The 19310-nt window shown below is 54.7% G+C and overlaps 1 protein-coding gene across 4 annotated transcripts in view; it reads left to right on the top strand.

The window, feature by feature from the left end:
* The window catches only part of TENM4 (teneurin transmembrane protein 4), a 913628-nt gene that overhangs the window by 850974 nt on the left and 43344 nt on the right, over window positions 1-19310 (top strand). For all 4 annotated transcript variants that reach the window (XM_075546361.1, XM_075546358.1, XM_075546360.1 and 1 more), the window contains 3 exons: window positions 5416-5648; window positions 11433-11587; window positions 18389-19266. In XM_075546361.1, the coding sequence (XP_075402476.1) occupies window positions 5416-5648; window positions 11433-11587; window positions 18389-19266 (1266 nt within the window). The remainder of the gene's footprint in view (window positions 1-5415; window positions 5649-11432; window positions 11588-18388; window positions 19267-19310) is intronic.

The raw sequence follows: 19310 nt of genomic DNA, 5'->3' as shown, positions 1-19310 counted from the left end.
GGTGCTGCTGGGGCCTGGGGCATGATGCAATATGGAAGGGCAGGTTGGCTGGGCTGAGTCAGGAAGCCAGGGTGCTGGTCCCACTGCCGGTCGTGTGCTGGTCACCTTGCTTCCGGTCTTTGGTGTCATCACGTACAGGCTGACATGGTTTTATGGTGCCTCTGATTCTCATGTCCAGTGACCTTTGACTAGGTGAGAGGGCTTTCAAAGGTTCGTGGGAACAGTTCCATGGTCTTTTCATTATTCCATTTTTTCCACAAGCCTTTGAAGACACCTCCCCCCAAATATAGCATAATTCCAAAGCCAGCTTTCTGCCCCCTGAAGTGAGCCACACTCCTTCTGCCTGAGTTTCCCGGAGAACAATCAGGTGCCAAAAGACCTGGGTTTGAACACCGGATCTGACTTGTGTGCGTGTGCACCTAGACACTCGGTACATCCTTTCTTCTCTCTCGGCCTCAGTGAGGGGAATTAAATAAATTCTGAAGACTCTATCCTCTTTACTCATTAGCATTCACTCACCTCACTGCTCTCAATAATGGCATTCATTTGGCTCCGGGCTGGTGGCCTTAGTTCATGTGAGGAGCCTCGTCAGTGTCAGTGCCTGCTCACCACACTGAGACGACTCAGTGCGGGGACCCATAAGTCTTTGGACGTCTGCTTTCATGGACCACTGCATGGAACACACATCTCACCAGATCTCTTCCTGAGGGTGGTTTGAAGCCTATTGCTTAGAAACCACTTTAAAACCAAATCTCCCATCAAACCAAGCTACACATACTATATATTATCTCTGACGGAGCAGCACGCACTCCAACATGTTTGCCTCTTCCATCATGAATGCCCCACGAGTTTCCCAAGGTGGCCAGCTTTGCTTCAAAGTTGCCATTCATTGGTTGGACTCTCTTTTTTTCAGTGGAACAGGCAAGTGAGGCTCTGAATCATGAACTGATTTTCCCACACTCTGCTCCCTAGTGAGTGTTAGGACTGGTATTTGAACCCATGTCTGTGTGTCTCACCATCTTCCCTCAAGTCCTGAGTATGAAATTCTGTCTGCCTCCTACGGCAGTCCCAGGATGGCCCTCTGCCCAAGGCAGGCATGACCTCTGGAACATAGGGGGGATTCTCACCAAGAAGTAGGGTCTAACTTGACTTCTGCCCCTTGCATTTCCTTTGCTCCCAGTGGCTGCTAAGAATTCTCTACTCTGACCATAAAGAACGTGAAGTGAGGTCTCCACTTCAGCTTCTTAACTTGGTAGCTGTGGTCTTGAAGATTGCACACAGCTTCCAGGGGCCCAGACTACATTTCAAGAAATGGCACAATGTTGGGTCCTCACGGACTCCTGGAAGAAGTTCTGTTGTGACCCCACTCTGTGTCCAGCCCTGCTCAGAACTGATTAGAGAAACAGAACTGGTCCAGACATGGTCCCTGACCTGGAAACCCTCTGTCACCTCAGCCATTCCTGACCAGGGTTCTCACCACAGGCCAGCTTCCAGCTTATACCCTGAAGGCTTTTGTGACTGCTAGCGCCTCCCAGGGCCTTCACTCTGAGTGCAGACAGGCAGCTTTGGCATCCTCCAAGACATGTCAGGCATGCAGAGCCTCGAGCCGCAGTCCCAGACGACCTCATGCGAATCTGCGCTGTAACCCAGCTCTCCCGATCCAAGTGTGCACATTGCAGTCCGCAGGGAAGTCTGAAAAGCCTTGTTCTGTGGCAACTTAGTCTGTTAATAGTACAGATGGCTGGCTTATAAAAAACAAAGCTCCTCATTGGTCTCCAGGCACCAGGGACTCCCAGGCAGTCCCCGCCCTTGAGTTCAGGGTTTCACGGAGGAGACAGACGACCAACCAGGAAACTCCCTGAAGGGTGATGAATATCTAGGCAGAATCTCCATCAGTGGAGGAAGCCAGAATGACAGTGAGGACAAAGTCGTGCCAGAGCTGGCCGAGTCCCTGAGGTGAGCAGGTGCTCCGGTGACTCGAGGCCACGGGGCATCTAGGCCCTGAGAAGGAGTGTGGGAAAGTGGGAGCAGGACTTTGGTGTCACGCAGACCCGTGTTGCAATCCCATCCTACACATGGTGGTGTGTGGCCTTGGTCAAGTCAGTCTCTGTTTTCTGAAATAGACCTTTTTAAGGACCACCATCTGTGGTCGTGTGGAGGGCAGCAAGGCACACGTGTAAAGTGCCAGCACCATTTCTGGGGCAGGGCAGCCATCCACCAGTGGCAAGTGACCCTTCGTGTGCACTTGACACGTGCGAGGGACTCCCCCAAAGTACGAACCCAGACTCAGGTTCAAAGCTACAGCTTTAGGCTCAAAGCTAGATCTCTTCCCCCTGCAGTTGGCTGACCGACCACCAGACCTCAAATGTGACTTTCGGCACAGAAGCCGCAGCCACAGCTCTTGTAGACGCTCTGGGATTATCTTGGCAATGTCACCCTCTTCGGGAACACAACAATCTGAGTAAATCCACGGGAGTGCCACTTTTCTAGGCCAGTACAGAAAGACCGTGAGCTGGAAACTCGGGGCGGGGGGCGGGGAGGGCAGTGCAAGCGGCCAGGCCCCTACAGACACACAAATGCACTCTCTCTCTCCCTCTCCCTCTCTCCTTCCCTCCCTCCCCCTCTCCCCCTCCCTCTCCCTCAGGGAGCCCACTTTTGCCAGCAGTCTGGATAGCACCCAGTTATCGTGGGTGATGGGCAGATCCGTGGAACCATCGCCCCCGCCTCCCAGTTGTCAGGAAAGCAGCCTGCGCAGGGCTGGCCCCGCTTGGCAGAGCAGGATCCAGGGCCAGGGGCTTGTATTTCACCAGCACCCGTGCCCTCTGTGAAGCTCACATTTGCACTGCGTTACAGGGCAAGCCTCCAGGGAGCTTTCCAAATAAAAAGAGCATCTCGCCTTTCCACACCCCTGCCCCGGGGAGGAAGAAGAACTCAGTAACATCCATGCAAGTCCCGTTGAGAGCTTTGTAAATGACGATTTCATCTGTTACAAACAAGGGCCTGCCGTGGGTAGCCAATGGTGACGTGGTTGTCCATCTCACCCCTTGGGTCCCCTGGCCAGCCCTCGCCACACTCAGGGAATGCAGGTCAATGAAGGGGAGCAGTGAAGCAGGGAGATTGCAGGCCGGTGGGTGCAGAGTCATGCAGAACCAAGCTCAGTGGGAGCCGGGCAGGGCACCCACGGGAGGCCTCTCCTTGTGGCTGGCACAGAGGCAGGCAAAGGCTGAGAGAAAGAGAGGTTCCCACGGTCTCTCTGATTAGAAGGCCACGCCCCCACAGAGGCATCCTCAGGATGTGAGCTGATTCATGGGTCAGACCCCGCCCCTGCCTTTCATCCATGGACAAGTCAACACACCATCCCAGCAGCACGGTCACCACGAGTCAGAATGGACTCGCCGCACCTGGTCTGGTTGGGGCTTTTACTGCAAGCTCGAAGGCACCACACTGAACATGGGTAATAGGAAAATGGAGAACTGCATCGCCCCCCCCCCCAGTGTCAGACTGGTGGGGGGACAGACGCAGAAGCAATTAGCCACAGCACTGCTTCTGTGTCCTCCACTCTGGGTGTGGATAGGCTGCCCCCACCGGAGCACAGAGGGAAAAGTGAGTGGGTTTACTAGAAAAGGCACCCTGAGAACCAAGGCCTGAGGTCTGAGCAGATGTTCGCTTGGCTGGCAGCATAGGAGCCAGGCAGGGCCCAGACAGGAGCAACAGCCACTCCAAGATGGGCAGCCCAGTGTGGGACAGGATGTCACCTGAGCTGGAGTGTGGGCCGTCTGGAGGAAACGGCTGGGAAGAGGCTGCGGAAGAGAGTCCCCAGAGTAGGAGAGACTGTGTGTGCTGCGGGCCAGGGATGCGAGCTCATCCTAGGGGAAGTGGGGATTCCCAGACGGAAAACCATAGAAACGATGTGTTGGCATGTGGACCCAATCCAGGGGGTGACCCTGGAGACGACTCAGACTGCAGTCAGAGCGCAGGTGTTACCATTGTATTAGGGCTGGAGAGGCAGGCCAGTTGGAGAGAGCGATGGTGTTGATCATACCAGGTAAAATGCAAATCCTGCTCTCTAGACTGTTGATTCTCTTGGGCGCGTTTCCGAGGGCAGTGCCGTGTCTGCGCTTTGCTGCTGCTCTAAGCCCTGCTTCCTCAGACCGTTGAAGCCCCGGCACTGTCTGTTGCAGAGAGAATCCTTGGAATCCTAAGACTTCCCAGAAACTTGAAGGCGCTAATAGGTGATCAATCCAAGAGCCAAACCCACTGCCCTCAAGCACATGCTGACTTTCAGTCACCCTATCAGACACGGTAGAACTGCCCCGCGGGGTTTCCTGAGACTTTACATTTTTATAGGAGTGGAAAGCCTCGGCGGTCTCCCAAGAAGTGACTGGGGTTTGAGCCGCTGACCTCGTGGTGGCGGAGTGGATGAGGTGTTGGGCTGCTCAGCACACGGTTAGCCACCAGCCACTCCTCAGAAGGAAGAGGAAGTTTTCCACTCCCATAAAGGTTTACAGCCTGGGAAACCCACAGGGTCACTGTGTGTTGGAATCAACCGTATGGCAGGGAGTTGTGGAGGTTTGCACATCCGGGAGGAAATGGCAGAGCTAGACTCGCTTGGAAGCGGGAGCCACCTAAACCCCAAACCCAGCATTGTGCATCGTCCCCATCATACAGCTGCAGACCTTAGGTCACCTGAGTCAAGCGACGCCATGGCGGGAGGTGTGGTTTCCGGTCGGTGGCAGCTAGAGATGGAACCTGGGCCCCTTGATGCCTCAGTGCCGTGCTGATCAAACTGCTATTTTGTTTCTTTTTCCTTGGATGTGGCTGCAAATCACAAACTAATCCTGCAACCTGTCTCTGTCTGTCTGACATCCGGAGCGAGACTTCTGGACTCCTGATCAGTATACCAGGAGTAGCAACAGGAGGCCGTGTTGGCACTCAAGGCAGTCAGCTCCAGCCAGGCTCTCGTTAGGCAGCCCTGCGGTGGGCTTGGGTTTGTGCTGGAAAAACCCGGAGTGGAGAAGGATGCATGCTTTGAGCTCCTGGAGGATTTGGGGGGTGGTAGTGTCTGGTTTTCTTTTAATCAATCCCCTTCATGCTGTTGGCTTGAATCTCGAGGTCATGTGGAAGCTCTCATCAATGGCCACCTTTGTGTGATGTGGGCCCAGTGCTGTGACTGGCAGCCTGATCGTGGGCAAGAGGCCACTGTGGCAGTAGTTGGCAGGAAGAAAGCGTTAGACCAACCACTGTGCTGAGAAAATTGGGGGCACGATCACACCGCAAGGGGCACCATCTGACATCCCTTCTGTTGCTTGGAGCCTAAGGGAGTGGGGCTGGGGGATGCACCTGAGTCGGACCACCTCTCACTACGCGTCGGGAAGGGGGCACGTGCTCAGCACAGGCCATGTCTTTGTTTTCCAGTCACAGCCCAGCGCACAAATACTACCTGACCACAGACCCTAGGAGCGGAGCCGTCTTCCTCTCAGACACCAACAGCCGGCGGGTTTTCAAGGTCAAGTCCACGGTGGTGGTGAAAGACCTCATCAAGAACGCTGAGGTGGTCGCGGGGACAGGGGACCAGTGCCTCCCCTTTGACGACACGCGCTGCGGGGACGGCGGGAAGGCCACAGAAGCCACCCTTACCAACCCTAGAGGTACCGCTTGGCTTTTGACAGCTCCCAGTAGTAGGTGTCGGGGTGCTTTGCAGATGAAACACACACTCAATCACGTTTGCAGCCGCCAAACATGGAACACAGAGAAAGTCCACACGTCCGTACACTCACCCTCCCAGAAAGCCACTCCAGTTGACATTTCTTGCCTCCTGTCTTCGTCTTGTTTAAATGTTTCTGTATGTCATGTCCACTGGTGCGCACAAATGTGAAGCCTCCGACACAAACACTGAGTCACCTGCTCGTGTTAGTAAGCAGTGTGTGTGCCGTGGCCGTTTCCCGTGCCGCCCGTCAGTCTCGTGTGGATGGTCTCCATTGTCTGTAGGAGTTCATTGTTCCATCAGACAGATGTCCCCCGGTGTATCCACCAGGCCTCTCCTGCTGCATTTCTGCACCACCTCAGGGCTGTATGTCAGGCGTGGGGGTGCCTCATCCCCACACACTTGCGGGTGCTTTCGGGTGGACTGACTGTAAGTTTCCATCACGGCTCCCTCAAAACCTCGGACCTCCTCACACCCGCAGTCAGAGTCGCTCTGAGCATGGACTTAGCACACAGAGCTTGCCGGATCACACAATAAAGGAGGCAGGAAGGTGTGTGGCTCTGGGATAGGGGACAGGGAGAGAGATGCCAGGAGAAGGAACCAGACCCCTGCATGGGAGGACGGCCCGCCCTGCGGTGCAGGCTCTGAGGGCGCGGATCTGATCCAACAGCCAAGCCAGGCAGGCGAGATTTGGACGTCAAAGACAGGTGACCCTAGGGGAGTGGCCCCTCGTGGAGCTAGGGGGACCTTGGATAGGAGTCTTGGATCGGGGACTGGGGGTGGGATAAAAGATCTGTGTTGTGAGGGGGAGGCGATGCATTTCACCTGATACCGTATAGGTAGAAGTACAGGAAACAGTTGCCCCAGATTGCAGCAGTGGAGGCAAAGCGGGAGACGCCGCAGGCAAGCCAGCAGTGCCGTATTTAAATTCGGACTGTTGCCTGGTTGTAACTCTACAACATGGAGCCAGTTATTTCACCTCCCTGAGCCTCATTTCCCTCCTCTCGGTCGGAAAGGCAGACTGGTGGTGCCGAGGTGAAAGCTCTCGGTGACTGGCCGAAAGGGCAGTGGTTCAGCCCGCCCTGCTGCTCCACGAAAGAGGCAGCCGCTGCTGTCAAGAAGTACAGCCCTGGGGACCCCCGGGGCCAGTCCTGCTTTGTGCGACAGCGTCCTTGCCGGTCGGAATGGACCCGATAGCCATGGGCCGGCTTTGGCACGGTTGTAACTCACTGCCACCAAGTCGATTCCGATGCACGGGAACCCTGCACAGGGTCTCAGAGATGGTGTAAGTCTGTTCAGGGCCAGACAGCCTCATCTTGCTCTCGAGGAGCTGCTAGTGGGCTTGAACTGGCAGCTCTATGATTAGCCCGGGGGCTGGCTGATCACTGCCAGGGCATCATTGAAATACAGATTACATACTCTCAGCCATGGGGTGCCAGGCACAGAGTCAACCTCTCCGTGGCTGGTGGCTCCGGCGAGTATGGAGGAGTGGAGCGGTCTCTTCTGTGTGGCTTCCGTGGCTCACCTCCCTCCTGATGACGGCTCCCAAGCCTGACCGCGTGGCCTGCGGTGACAAGAGCCTTTGGAATGCAGGACCTGCGTGACGCGTCTCCCCGACCACGACTGTTCCTTCCTGCTCAGAGAGCAGGCTGGGCTGGACCTATCTCAGGGGGCTTACCACAGTACTTCATGTCACTACACACATGTGGCTCTGAAGTAAAAGTGAACATTTTAAAGGAGATTATTCTGATCATGGCGATTCCATTCATTTGTCAAAATATGTTTATGGCTCTCAAGTAATGTTCCCCTGGTTGTGAGGGGCAGGTTGACCGACACACCCACCCCCCGGCCTCGGTGACCACCAGGCTGCTTCACATGCAGCGTAGACGCTGATGACTCAAACCCATTTTCCTCTGAGATGTCTAGTTGCTCCAGACTTGTCCCAAGTGCTCACACATGGCTCTCTGTTCCCACCCCAGCTCTCCCTGCTTCCTCCCTTCCTTTACCCCTTCCCTCCCTCTTTCCCATCCACCTCTCTCTCTCTCTCTCTCTCTCACACACACACACACACACACACTAGCACTGTGAAATTGCCCCAAAGCCTATAATTAACCAGATAGAAGTGACAGGGCTGCCACAATATACAGACACGCCTCTGTGCTGAGGAAAAAAGATGCCCATGCATTTAGCACAGCAAAGGGGCAACAAGAAGTACTATGGTCAGTCCCCTGGGATACGACTATCCCACTGATGGACGCCTTTTCGTGCCACGTTAGTCTGCCCTCACTCTGAAACTAAACCAGCCCTGACGCACAGCTGGCTCTGCTCCACCGCCACCTTCCCTCGCTGCGCGTGCAGCCTTTACATCACTGAGAAGGCTTCTAGCCGTTGGCCGCATGGACCAGAACACCCTCTGCCATCGGTACGGATTTGGACCCTGGATGTCTTTCTAAGAGGACACAGCCTCATGGTTCCACTCAGACTGGCTGGTGGGTTTGAACTTCCAAGTGGTGTGGTTAGCTGCCTGGTTGCTTAATCCACAGTAGCATGAGGACCCTCGGACTAACAGAAACCCTCGCCTACCTGTTCTGACTCACCGACGATGTCCGATGTCCATGTGACCCGCTCAGGCATGTAACTTGGCGTCGGCCACCGTTCCTCAGGGCATGCCCACCAACTCGGTACAGAAACAGTGCAGTTGTGCACGGAGCTCCCATCAGCCCCGGCAGATGGGAGAGGAAGACAGGGCATCACTGAATGGACAAGAAACCCCCTGCCTTGGTACTTACAGAGTATCATTCGTGGCAAGTCTGGGATGGGATAGACAAAAGTCTTCCTCAGCTGTGGGCAGCCTGCCCTCAGTTTAAATCCCTTTCCAGCATTGCTCTTCCCGGGGAGAGGACAGAGGGACCGCTGCTGCCCTTGGGGGCTCCTCACTCGGGCTGCCCTGGTGCCAGTCTATTGAGGCCACCATGATGGCCGGGGGGGGGGGGAGTCACATGGGCCCAGGAATAAGAGCTTCACAACTCACCGAATGCTGTTCATAGTCTCATCGTGTCATAAGCAAGAGTCGTCCCTGAGGGCAAACTATCCCAAGTCAGATATGATTTCCTGTGTACTGATGAGTAACCTGGCATGGAAGGGCCGAAGTCATTTGCCCAGATTGATACAGCTGGAAAGCTTTCTACCCCATGTCTTGGGTCACCACCTCTGTGAAGCCTTACCCTTCTGATCCCTCACTTCTAGACAAACTGGGCAGAACAGAACTGACCAGAGTGCTCTTTCTGTCCCCAGGAACTCACTCTCACTGGCTCACTCCCTGGGCCACTGCCCATGGCCCTCACTCCTCCCTCTGTCCCCCGTGGGGGCACATCCCTCCGTCCCTCCATCCCAGCACCCATGAGCGCCAAGGTAGGAGTGTGCCTAACTCATGGGGTTCGCAACCAGGACAGAAATCATGGTCACCGCGAGTGTTTCTAAAAACAGGCCCCCCCCCTCCAAACTGGACCATTAGGAACATCATGACAAATGGACCGAAGGTGGAAGTTGACCAGGCTTTCCTCTTGCTAGAACCCACAATCGGGACTCATGGGAGCAGCAGGCACTGGGTCAAACGGCACACTGCATGGAGTCAGTCTGCTGCCCAAAATTTGGCCCAAATGCTGAAAAGCAAGGATGTTACTCTGAGGACCAAGATGTGCCTGGCCTTTTCAGTGCCCCCCTCCGCATGTGAAAATTGAGCGCTGAATAGGGAAGACCAAAGAGGAGGCAGTGCACTTGAACTTATGGTGTTGGTGAGGAATATTGAACGTACCATGTGAACGTACCATGGACGGTCAGAAGAACAGATGGATCGTCAAAGATGTACAGCCAGAATGCTCCTTGGAGACACAGAAGGCAAGGCTTCGTCTCACGTATGTTGGACGTGTTCTCAGGACGGGCCAGTCTCTGGAGAAGGATGTCATGCTTGGTAAAGTGGAGGGGCAGCAAAAACGAGGGAGGCCCTCCACAGGGTGGATGGACGCAGTGGCCAAAGCACTGGGCTCAAACCTCAGGACAACTGTGAGGCTGGTGCAGGTCCGGGCAGAGTTCCCTTCTTCTGTGCACGAGTCGCTGTGTGCTGTAACCCCCTTCACAGCACCGAGCAATGACACCCGCTGAATCAGTATCTCCCAGAAGTAAAGCCAAGCAGGCCTGCTTCAAAATAGCCCTCAGACTACTCGGCCAAAGGCCACTGGCAGAGGTTGGACCTGTTAGCAGAGTGGCCCACACACTGTCACCTGAAGTGCGTGTCACAAGGACACCTGGTTAGCTGCTCTGTTCCACCTGAGTTGCTCTAGAGCAGAGAGGGGACATTAGGCAGCTCCCCTGGGGATTCTCCAACACATCCCTGAGTGGAGAGCGCTGAGGCCAGGGAACCCCTTCCTTGGAGAGTGGAGGAAACCCCCCAGAGACAGATGCTCGAAGACTTGCCCCGGGTCCATCCCACAAGCCGGGATGGGAGCGAGTCCGTGGATTGTGGGTGGGACCATCTCCCAGACGGTGAGAGAGAAGATGGTGTTAAGCAATAACACAAGGTGCCCCCTCTAAGGTGCCTTTCAAAGTCAGCACTATTCCCCACACGCATCCATAGGATCGCTCGAGGCTCCGTACTTGTGGAATGGCTGATGAAGCTTCAGTAGTCAGAAGAGAAAAATAGGAAGGTTGGGTATTTTTAATCTGGACAGGAAAGTTTGCTCCCACAAAGGAGATGGGATCATGACAATTGCAAGGCTTCAGACGGAGCTCAGTTTCAAGAATTCAGTGTTGCTGGTGAAAAGGGTTAGCCTTACCACTGCCAGGAGTTGTGAACTAGTTTTGTGTTTGTTCGTTCGTTTGTTTGTTTGTTTGTTTGTTTGTTTGGCTGTCATCTGGATGAACGTTTGCAGAGAAAGTGGCTTTCCCATCCAAGAACCCAGACACGTGATTCAAGATGCTGACTTCAATCCGCACACTGTCCCCGCTCTCTTCCCACCTGCACCCTGCGTGCTCTGCCGCCCTTTGTCCTTCTTCCCCCACCCCTTCCTGACTTCTGACCCCTATGCTGGGCCATGTGCTGCCTTTTTGACCTCTATGGCTGATTGTTCTAAGACATGGGTTTCTCGACTGATTTGGCCTACCTACTGCCCCCTTCTCAGAAAGGAAGTTACTCAGTGACCCCCTGGCGATTAAAAGCGTTAGTACAAGGGCCCACACTCCAGGATAAAGTCGAAGTACCTGCTCTTGCTGCCCCAGGGAGCGTTCCAAGACCACCAGGGGGTGTGCTTTAGCCCCTGTGGGGAAAGACTATTCCATGGAGTGACCCCTGTCCCACCTGGCTGAGTAGTTACACACTGACCACACTGCAAGCAGGCTATGCTGGTGGCACTCGCCCTATTGGCCAGTCTGGTATTTGGCCAAGATGAAAGGGCCCCGTGCCCTGGAGAATCTGAAAGCCTGGGTTCTCACCCTTGCTTTGAATAGTCACTCAAAGCTTCATCTTTAAAACGGGTCAGAATAAGCAGTGCGGACCCCACTGGCCCCACAGAGATGTCTCACTCACTGCCTGCCGGCAGGTCAATACCAACCCACAACAGCCCCGTAGGACACCAATCCCATTGCAGGAGGGAAGGCACTGAGTAAACTCTGAGCGTGGGAGCTGGTGTCTTCTCTGCCACCTCACCCCCTCCCTTGGCTCCTCCTCCTCCAGGCATTACGGTGGACAAGTTTGGGCTGATCTACTTTGTGGATGGCACCATGATCAGACGCATTGACCAGAACGGCATCATCTCCACCCTCCTGGGCTCCAATGACCTCACGTCAGCCCGGCCCCTCAGCTGTGATTCTGTCATGGACATTTCCCAGGTGAGGAAAAATTTCACCGCCTCGGCCCCCCGTGCTGCACCGAGGGTTCATGTGTACACTGCGCACTCCATGTGACACACACACCACGCTCCAGAGGTGACCAAGACCAGCAAGTGCTGGGGGAGGGGCAGTGAAGGTGGGGAAGGCCTGGGGACCCACCCAAACTCCCTGCCAGCAAGTCAGTGCCAACTCATAGTGACTGTAAAACAGGGTAGAACTGCCCCGGCAGATTTCTAAGACTAACTCTTGACAGGAACAGAAGACCCTTTCTCCCATGGCGGGCCTGTTGATTTCAATCTGCTGACCTTGAGGTTCACAGCCCGATGCATAACCACTACACCACCAGGGAGCGATGAAGAAATCTAAGGCAGCCCCACAGACAGCAAGCAGAATAGCAAGGTCTTGGGCAGCACACAGGGTGGGTTTAGAGGCACAGCCACTGAATTTGTAAAGGTTGCGACACAAGTAGATATAGCTAAGTGCCTGCTCTCTTCTAGTCTGTGACTGGTGGAAGGCAAGAATTGGGCCCATCTTCCCTCTCTGTAACCGGGGGGCCTGGCACACAGGACTTGCTCAATCAGCATGCCTGATGGATGGATGGTCTGGCTGAACCCGACCTCTGCCCCTCACTCGCTGAGCACCTTTGGACACGTTTCTGAAATCCTCTGAGTCTCACTCTTCCTACCTGTAAACTAAAAACCATTCACATCAGCCCCAAGGGACCGCTTTAAGAGTAAACAGTGCAATTCGTGTAAGGCTCGGAGCACTGACTACCACTTTAGCGCTGCTTGATGAGCAGACGTTCTAGTGTCCACGTTCACAAAGGGGACATGTGTGTCAGGTGTGGCCAGTGGAAGAGGAGCTATCTGGGTGAGCAAGGGAAAGGGAGGCGTTCGCATGGAGCAGTGTGAGCTTTGAAGCACAGCGATGTCAGTGGGCCTGGTGCATTTGAGAGACACTGAAAAGGTCAATGCTGGAGCCTGGGGTTTGCAGAAAGAATGAGAAACATGTGTGAGGCCCAGTTAGCGAGGGGTCTACCATAGAAGGGCAGAGTGTAGCCCTTTGCTGGTGGACCCCAAGAGAGACATGAATGGCTGGCTGTCCAGTGGGTCCTTGGAAGACCCTGCAGTGACTTGGCAAGGGTTGTGTCCCCTTTTGCTTTGGCAGGGCCTGATTGGAATCCATTAACGTCCAGCTCGTCCACATTAGCCAGACGGGGAAGCAGGAGGCTTGAATTACATCCCATCAGGGATGAGGCTCAGCTCCCGCCACACTTAGCTTTGCCATCCTGCCTCCCTGGGCTCCCAAGGGAGCGTGTGCTCACAGGCCCTTTTGCGCTGCCTGCAATGGTGCCTGCTGCCTGCTGCTCAGTGATCAGCAGAGGCTTGGGGGACTCTGTACTTGACACGATGCCCGGAGCCCCTCCCCACAGGACCTCCCACGGCCGCTCTTGGCGATCCCAGTTACCCCTGTCCCAGCCCCGTGGGCTGCTGGGACAGTTTCCCCCGCAGCCAACTAACATGATTGTTACGCTCCAAAATGGAATCTGTTCTCTGCCACTTGTCTCTCCAATTTGGCAGGCGTCCCTGTGCTGGCTGGCAGCGTCCTCTGCCGTCTGGGAACACACTTGAATTACCCTGAGGATGTGCATGGGAGGGTTTCCTGTCGATGGGCCGCCGCCAGCCAGCGCAGGGCGCAGCGCATCTCCCACCAAACAACCGGGCCCCACTTAGAGTCGGGACCTTTGCACCGAGATCCCGAGGCGCCTGGTCCTCGCGCCTCCTCTGGCCTGCACCACAGCGTCGCTTGCTTCCTACCACACCCTCCAGCACAGGCCTGGCCTTGTGCACGCACAGACGGACAGGGGAACCTGGCTCCCTTGCTCGGCACTTTCTCGGTGACAAATGCCTAACTGCTTGACTGTCCCTCACGGAGCAGGAGAAACCACTGCGTGGCGCAGAGGGTTCGAGTGCTCGCTGCTAACAGAGAGGCCAATGGTTCAAGTCTGCCCCAAGCCCCGGGAGCTCCACCCCGGCGATGATCAGCCCTTGGAAACGCTAAAGAGCATAGTTGCACACATGCGCACTAGGGGTCACGCGTAGTTCTACCGCGCACACACACGAGGGTCACCTGGTGATGGAACAGATTCCAGCGCAACTGGTTCGAGTTTATGGAGCAGGAGAGGTGAGCCAGAGGGCGGCGAGCGAGGATTTTGCCCTCTGAGGCCTGCGGCTCTGCAGGGAGACAGAGACCAAGGAGCTAGAAGAGGTCGTAGCCGGTGCAGAACGAGGGGTTGGATTTCTGCCCCTCGGGGCATGGTGTCCCCCACAGGCGCACAGCGTCGCTCGATATCCGGGTCCCAGATGATGGCGGGACACTGAGCATGTGCCAGGTTGGAATGTTGGAATGGGCAGTTCGCAGATGAGTACAACTTCTGTTTGCTTAGGTCTCTGTCTTACAATGGGTCAGATCATAGTCCCCATCACCCTGTGGGGTCGATATTCTTGAGAGGCTGGCCCACTTTATAGAGAAGGAACCTAGAGACTCGGTGAAGGAAAATATATTTCTGGGTTTTCCTGTTTCTTTATAAATGCAGAGCCCTGTCCTCCATCAGGAGTGAGGAAATGAATTTCTTTAAGATACACACACATACACACACACACACACACACGGCCCATTAGAGTACCTGATAAACCAGCCAAAAACAAACTCACAGCCATCGAGTTGATGCCAGCTCACAGCGACCCTATGGACTAGGGCGAGCCCCGTGGGTTTCTGAGACGGAAGTGGAAGCCCGTGGTTTTAAACTGCTGCCATTGTGGTTAGCCCACCTTGTAACCACCACATCACCAGGGCCTGGTAGCTCGTAATACACCTGGTCTGACTCAGTGAACCTATAGGACAAAGGAAACCGCCCCTGTAAGTTGTCAAAGCTATAATTTTTAAGGGAATAGAAAGCCTCATCTTTCTCCTGTACAGCAACTGATGGATTCGAACTGCTAACGTTGCAGCTTGCAGCCCAAGTTATAACCCACTACTCTACCAGATCTCCAGTACTACATTGTCAGTGTCAGTCCTATTTATAATTTGCAAGGAACGTGATTATCTTGGACTTGATAGAGCCATACAACAAGCCTATGTAAAATTCCTTACCTTCTTTTACCTTGGAGGAAAGATGTCCGGGTGCACAAGTAATGGGAATGAGATCGCACTTGTAGTTAAGGTTGAACAGGGCTAGGGAGTGGGACCGCCTGACCCACACCCCTCAGTGCCCCTCTGTGATTCCCCAGTCTGTCATCTGTCCCCCCCCCCACCCCCCGGACAGGCCGCTTTTGTTAACAGAGATGGCTGCAACAAGGGGGTCTTCTCAGTGCTTTCACAGAGGTGCAGGACGCTCTGGAAGGACAAAAGGGGAAGAGCCTTTCCACAGTGGGACTATAGGATGTGGGAGATGGCGAGATTAGAAAGTTTAGTCCCTGCTCCGGACTGGTCTCCCTGCCATTGACTCGATTCCAACATATAGCAACCATTTAGGGCAGCAGTTCTCAACCTGTGGGTCGCGACCCCTTGAGGGGTCGAACAACCCTTTCACAGGGGTCACCTGATTCATAACAGTAGCAAAATGACAGTTATGAAGTAGCAACAAAAATAATTTTATGGTTGGGGGTCACCACAATATGAGGAGCTGTATTAAAGGGTCGTGGATTAGGAAGGTTGAGAACCACAGATATAGGGCAAGGTAGACCTGCCCTTCTGAGACTGTAGCTCTTTGTGGGACTAGAGAGCCTCTTCTTTCTCCCATGAAGAAACCGGTGGTTTCGAACAGTTGACCTTAAGGTTAGCAACCCAACACATAATCCACTATACCATCAGGCTCCTCCTGGTTATTGGTGTTGGAGTCTTGAAGCCTCAGCATGGTCATCACTGACGGGGAGGGTAAATCAGAGATGTCTGTCGCTTGTCTGCCCTCCAGGATCTACAGTGACACAACCAGGACGTCAGGCCTTGTCAAGGTGACTCAAAAAGCAGAGCTCCTTCCCCTTTCCCAGAATGCCTTTGAGCTGTGGGCCTCCGAGGGAGAGAGGGAGAGCAGGGAATCACTGGCTGCTCATTTCTCCCTCCCTCTCCTTTCCCTTTCTCCTTCCACTCACCCCTCCCTGTGCTCCCCACCCGGGCCCATCAGGAGCCAGCTTTTCACCGTAATGACAGGCAGAAAGTTCTCTGCAGTCAGGTCCCCAAGGTGCCGTGGAACCAAAGGGCATAAAATATTTAGCAGCCAGTGTTGACAAGAACTGGGTTTTAGAATTGAAAATCCCCCTGTCACTTTAGAGTAAACTGTGTTCCTGATGCAGCCGGGGCTGCTGTGACGATCTTCTCCAGTGCACGGGGAAGAGGCCCAGCCAGCCGCTCTGCTCTGGAGCGCCGCAGTCCCCTGTTCTGACGCACGGGGGTCAGGCTGGGAGGAGCGAGGGAGTCTGGGGCTTGAGGAGGGCATCGCAAGGAGGCCAGCCTGCCTCTGAGGAAACAGTAGGAAGTGTCTCGTCCTGTCCTGAGAAAGACCCTGAGCTAGAGGAGCAGGTGGCAGCAGCTCCATCATGTGTGTAGATGTTTCATTATGGTCTCTTAGTATGTTCAAAAAATACTACCCCGTACCCTGTTTTTTAAGGTATCTAAATTTTAGAAATCATGAGAAGACCAAGAGCATTACCTTGAATCCCATTCCCCACTTGGGCCTTTATCTGGAAAGGTTCCTATCCTCCTGTCCACCCCTACCCTCTTTATTGTGGGGTTTCCCCTCAATGGAGACCAGACTCCGCCCCCCAGTGGTATGATTTTCTCTTTCCACATCATTCCTCACGAAGACCTTCCCGGGTCATTGACGGTCCATCCATCACACCGCGGTTCACAGCCACACACAGGATTAAAACCAAATGGGCGGTCATCCATGCAGGCACTTCCGTGGCATCGGGCACCCTCACCAAGCGGGGCTGTGAGAAACGCTCCTGCAGGCAGGGGTGGGGCCAGCGTCCATTCCTGAAAAAGGAGATGCACGCGCTCAGTAGGCCCCAACCTTGACAGACAGCGAAGGGTGTGCAGGGGCTCAGGGACCCTAAGGTGGTGAGACTCGAAGGATAAGGTAGACAAGTAAGCCCTAGGCGGCACCTGTCAACATAAGCGCACGTTTCTTCCTCACTCTGGCTGTGTGCAGTGGGACTAGACTTCTTGGGGACCCAGCTGGCAGCGTACTTCCCTAACTGATAACACCTGTCACTGTAATCGCTCCAGCAACCCCACCACCTGAAGTCTCACCTGTGGGCTTCACCATTTCTCGGCCCTACTCAGAGCAGGTTCAGACAGTGGTCCTGGGGCCAACTTCACTAAATCCTTCCAGGAGGACCAGCCCTCTGAGGTCCTCAAAAACCCATAATCCAGAGCAAGCAAACCTCAAACTCGCTGTCACTCATAGTGACCCTGCAGGACAGAGTTACACCGTCCCTATGGGTTTCTGAGACTATCGCTCTACAGGAGAAGGAAGCCTCATCTTTCTCCCGTGGAAGGCTGGAGGCTTTGAACTGCTGACCTTGCAGTTAGCAGCCCAACACATAACCTGGACATTGGCTTGTGTAGGGGTCATGTGATGATGCAGGCTCTGACTCATTAGGCCTTGAGTGAGACCTGGCAGGCCATGTTTCCAGCCAGCTCCCTGCAGCGGAGGGAGACCAGGGCTACCATTCTGATCATGGGTCCGCAGGGAGCACTTGTGATTCACAGCCCCACCTGAGAATCACAAGGGCATGGGGCATGCTAATGGCTGACCCTCCCACCAGGGTGCTGATTTTAATAGATCTAGGGCACCACTATCAGATAAGTACTGCACTGCTAACCACAAGGTCAGAGATCCAAGCTCCTCAAGAGAAAGTGCTGGCTTTCTGCTCCCATAAAGATTTACAGCCCCTAGAGAGTCAAGTCAGGCTGCTATGAGTTGGAATTAACTCGATGGCATTGGGGTTGGGGTAGGACTTAAGCACTAACAGTTTCTAAAAAATCTCCGTGAGCAATGGGAATGTGAAGCCACATTCGATAATCACTGGCCTGGAAGTGTCTTAGACAGAGAGCTGTGTGCTAATCCATGAACTCAAGGAACTGAGGAACGATCTTTCATACATCATCTCAGAAACACATGAGTCTTCAAAGCCATCGAGCCTGTCCTTCCTCCCAGTGACCCTCTAGGGCAGGGGAGAACTGCTCCTGTGGGGTCCAAGGCCGTGACTCTTCCCGGGAGTCGAAAGCTTGCTCTTTCTCCTAAGGAGCAGTTAATGGTTTGGAACTGCTGACCTTGTGGTGGGCAGCCTAATACATAACCACAGTGCTCCCGGGTCCAAAGCCTCTGGGAATGCCTGCGTCAGCCCTCAGACTCCGCCTGCCTTACTCCCACCTCCCCAGACAAGCTGCCATTCCTTGAGCAGCTACCGGGAGTCAGGAACTCTGCCCTGTTATCAGCCCTGGTTAACAGGTGACCATCCTGAGGCTCAGAGAGGTACAGCAACCCTCAGGTGGCGGAGCTAGGGTCTGAGCCCAGCCTACCTGCTTCCAAAGCCCGTCCTCTTTTGTACACTATTGTTGTGGTGACCGTCACTGCATCCTCATGCCTCGTCAATCGAAAGAGACCAAAGGGGGCCTGGGTGTTTGCCACGGCCTGGTTTCAGTGTGATCACGGAGCGGAACGTAGAGCTGTGAGTGTGTGTGACGACGCTGTGGGCATCTTGCCAGTCATGTGAGTGTTGGTTCTTCCATTGTCAGGTCCGCCTGGAGTGGCCCACAGACTTAGCCATCAACCCAATGGACAACTCTCTCTACGTCCTCGACAACAACGTGGTCCTACAGATCTCTGAAAATCACCAGGTGCGCATCGTCGCTGGGAGGCCCATGCACTGCCAGGTCCCCGGCATCGACCACTTCCTGCTGAGCAAGGTGGCCATACACGCCACCCTGGAGTCGGCCACGGCCTTGGCCGTCTCGCACACCGGCGTCCTGTATATCGCTGAGACGGATGAGAAAAAGATCAGCCGCATCAGGCAGGTCACCACCAGTGGCGAAATCTCGCTCGTCGCTGGGGCCCCCAGTGGCTGTGACTGTAAAAACGATGCCAACTGTGATTGTTTCTCGGGGGATGATGGGTACGCCAAGGATGCCAAGCTGAATACCCCAGCCTCCTTGGCCGTGTGTGCTGATGGGGAGCTGTACGTGGCCGACCTTGGGAATATCCGAATCCGTTTCATCAGGAAGAACAAGCCTTTCCTCAACACCCAGAACCTGTATGAGCTGTCCTCCCCCATCGACCAGGAGCTCTACCTGTTTGACACCAGTGGCAAGCATCTGTACACCCAGAGCCTGCCCACCGGAGACTACCTGTACAACTTCACCTACACCGGGGACGGCGACGTCACCCTCATCACAGACAACAATGGCAACATGGTCAACGTCCGCCGAGACTCGACGGGGTTGCCCCTCTGGTTGGTGGTGCCAGACGGCCAGGTATACTGGGTGACCATGGGCACCAACAGTGCACTGAAGAGTGTGACCACCCAAGGACACGAGTTGGCCATGATGACCTACCATGGCAACTCCGGCCTTCTGGCGACCAAGAGCAATGAAAACGGATGGACGACATTTTATGAGTGAGTAGCGAGTCCGTCCATTTGCTGATTGGGTTTCATTCATT

The sequence above is a fragment of the Tenrec ecaudatus genome, chromosome 4 (genome assembly GCF_050624435.1).
Source record: "Tenrec ecaudatus isolate mTenEca1 chromosome 4, mTenEca1.hap1, whole genome shotgun sequence".
Classification (NCBI taxonomy): domain Eukaryota; kingdom Metazoa; phylum Chordata; class Mammalia; order Afrosoricida; family Tenrecidae; genus Tenrec; species Tenrec ecaudatus.
The sequence above is the reverse complement of the archived record's forward strand: the minus strand, read 5'-3'. Positions and strand labels throughout refer to the sequence as shown.